The sequence below is a fragment of the Suricata suricatta genome, chromosome 4, assembly GCF_006229205.1.
Source record: "Suricata suricatta isolate VVHF042 chromosome 4, meerkat_22Aug2017_6uvM2_HiC, whole genome shotgun sequence".
NCBI classification, from domain to species: domain Eukaryota; kingdom Metazoa; phylum Chordata; class Mammalia; order Carnivora; family Herpestidae; genus Suricata; species Suricata suricatta.
This window is the reverse complement of record NC_043703.1, coordinates 161,749,866-161,752,546: the sequence shown is the minus strand read 5'-3', so window position 1 is coordinate 161,752,546 and position 2,681 is coordinate 161,749,866. Positions and strand designations below refer to the sequence as shown.

General features: G+C 50.2%; 1 protein-coding gene across 1 annotated transcript; it reads left to right on the top strand.

Moving 5' to 3' along the window:
* Position 1: 1 nt before the first annotated feature.
* On the top strand, positions 2 to 1,110 carry SOX11 (SRY-box transcription factor 11; the record flags this gene model as incomplete). The annotated part of the gene is made up of 1 exon (XM_029938578.1): positions 2 to 1,110. A coding segment is annotated over one exon (693 nt), but the record flags the coding sequence as incomplete, so codon positions are not given.
* Between the last annotated feature and the right edge of the window lie 1,571 nt (positions 1,111 to 2,681).

Genomic DNA, 2,681 nt, shown 5'->3' with positions numbered 1-2,681 from the left:
CGCGGGCAAGACGGTCAAGTGCGTGTTCCTGGACGAGGACGACGAGGACGACGAGGACGACGACGAGCTGCAGCTGCGGATCAAGCAGGAGGCGGACGAGGACGACGACGAGCCGCCGCACCAACAGCTCCTGCAGCCGCCGGGCCAGCAGCCGCCGCAGCTGCTGAGACGCTACAACGTCGCCAAAGTGCCCGCCAGCCCCACGCTGAGCAGCTCGGCCGAGTCCCCCGAGGGCGCGAGCCTGTACGACGAGGTGCGCGCCGGCGCGACCTCGGGCGCCGGGGGCGGCAGCCGCCTCTACTACAGCTTCAAGAACATCACGAAGCAGCAGCCGCCGCCGCTCGCGCAGCCCGCGCTGTCGCCCGCGTCCTCGCGCTCCGTGTCCACCTCGTCCTCGTCCTCGTCCAGCGGCAGCAGTAGCGGCAGCGGCGGCGAGGACGCCGACGACCTGATGTTCGACCTGAGCTTGAATTTCTCCCAAAGCGCGCACAGCGCCAGCGAGCAGCAGCTGGGGGGCGGCGCGGCGGCCGGGAACCTGTCCCTGTCGCTGGTGGATAAGGATTTGGATTCCTTCAGCGAGGGCAGCCTGGGCTCCCACTTCGAGTTCCCCGACTACTGCACGCCCGAGCTGAGCGAGATGATCGCGGGGGACTGGCTGGAGGCGAACTTCTCCGACCTGGTGTTCACGTATTGAGAGGGGCGCCCCGCTTCTCGCTCTTTCTCTCCGCGGGTGCAGAGCAGGGCTCGTCGGGAGAAGTGGCGGTGGTCGTGATGATGATGATGATGATGGTGGTGGTGTCGATGGTGGGGATGGTGGTGGTGGTAGGGGTGGAGGGGAGACACGAATATGCCGATCTCGATACGATGTCGTGACACAAAGGAATTGGAAAAGATGATGAAAATTTTGGTGGAGTTAAAGTGAAATTAGTAGTTTTAAAACATTTTTTTCCTGTCCCTTTCTTTTTCTTTTTTTTTTTCTCCCCTCTTTTCCTTTATCGTGTCTCAAGGTAGTTGCATACCTAGTCTGGAGTTGTGATCCCCCCCCCCCCAAATGTGTTTTTGTAATTACTATTTCTTTTTCTTGAAATTCGTGATTGCAACAAAGGCGGAGGGGACAGGGCGGGGGAGGGGAGGGAGGACCCGCTCCGGAAGGCGCTGTTTGAAGCTTGTCGGTCTTTGAAGTCTGGAAGACGTCTGCAGAGGACTTTGGGGCAGCACAACCGTTACGCTAGGGAGTTGGTTGGAGATTTTTTTTTCTTAAGCGATCTTAAAGAACTGATGATTTTTTAAAAAAACAAACAAACACAAAAACAAAAAAGGGACCATTGCAACTTTTTTATTTTATTTTATTTTTTTGGAGGGAGAAAACTGATGTCTTCTATGCATCCGATTCTTAACAAAACTGCAGGGAGCTTGAAAAAATGCAGACTGTACAAACGCTTACAAAAAAAAACTGTGAACTGACTTAAGATCAGAGTTTACTTTTCAGATCAAATTGTTTATGGTTTTACAAATGTGATTTCTACTTGCCAACTTTTTTTTTGTAACTTGTTCCCTATACCTCCTTGATTGAATACCAGACAGCCTAGACCTCAGTACAAAAGGTATTGAAACATTTTTGATACATAACAGACCTCAGTCTTTTTTAAAAATTAATATATTTTCAGGCGTATTTTTGTACAGTGAAAAGGGAACATTCTTGCTGTGTTTTTTCAGTAAGACTTTCAGGCACTTCTTCCCTTTTGATTTCTTTTTTTTTTTCCTCTGTTTTTTAGCATGCAAGTATGTTGGTACGTTATGTCCTGGTTTGAAAAGGATTAAAATTTTAAAATAATCCTTGCATCTAAAGGCCTTGTGGTTTAAAAAAAAAAAAGCAAACTTTTTTTTGTACAGCTATAGTAGAGATTTGTTCAATATTTGTAGGTAAAGATTTATTGAAAATGGTGATATTAGACCTCAGAGCTGTTATCTTAGTCTAAAGATTGTATATGTACTGTACTATAGTAGGATTTTATGTATCTCATACGCTGTGATATGTGGATGGGGCCCCAGATGGAAGGTTTGAAACTGGATTCTCGATTTTTAGCAAAAAAAAAAAAAAAAAGGCACATAGTTTAAAAAGTTTCTCATTTTGTGCAATATAATCTAAATAAAGTACAGACCATCTGCATATTTTGTAGCAAATGGTGGCAAAGCAGACTCAATGCACTGTCGACATCATTGCCTGTTTTTTTTTTTTTGTGCTGGAAGTCTGTATCTTGACAATTTTAATAAATCAGCTGGAACTGATAGAAACTCGCATCGCCGATAGTCTCTATAGAAGTCAAACTGGAGGGCCTGTTGTCGCCGCGCGTTCAGTGACGAGGCTGTTGTGTGCGCGGACAGAGGTGGGGGTTAGGCTGGAAAGTGTTCAATTGGCAGGCCGAACTCTTTTTCCTCTGCCTCTGGGGGCTAGTGATGGAGCCCCAGGGAGGAGGATTCTTTCCCTCTGGCCCCCCACCCCCGCCCCGTGCATTTCCTCTCTCACCTCCTCCTCCACTCCCACTCTTCCCCCCTCCCCGGCGGGCGGGCCGCGCGGACCCGCTCGGGGAGGGGCGGGCCGGCGACCACCCGGGGCCTGCGCGCGCTGTCGGGGTCCTGCGCTCACGGGGGTGCGCCTTCTCTGCGCCGGGCTGTGTCCC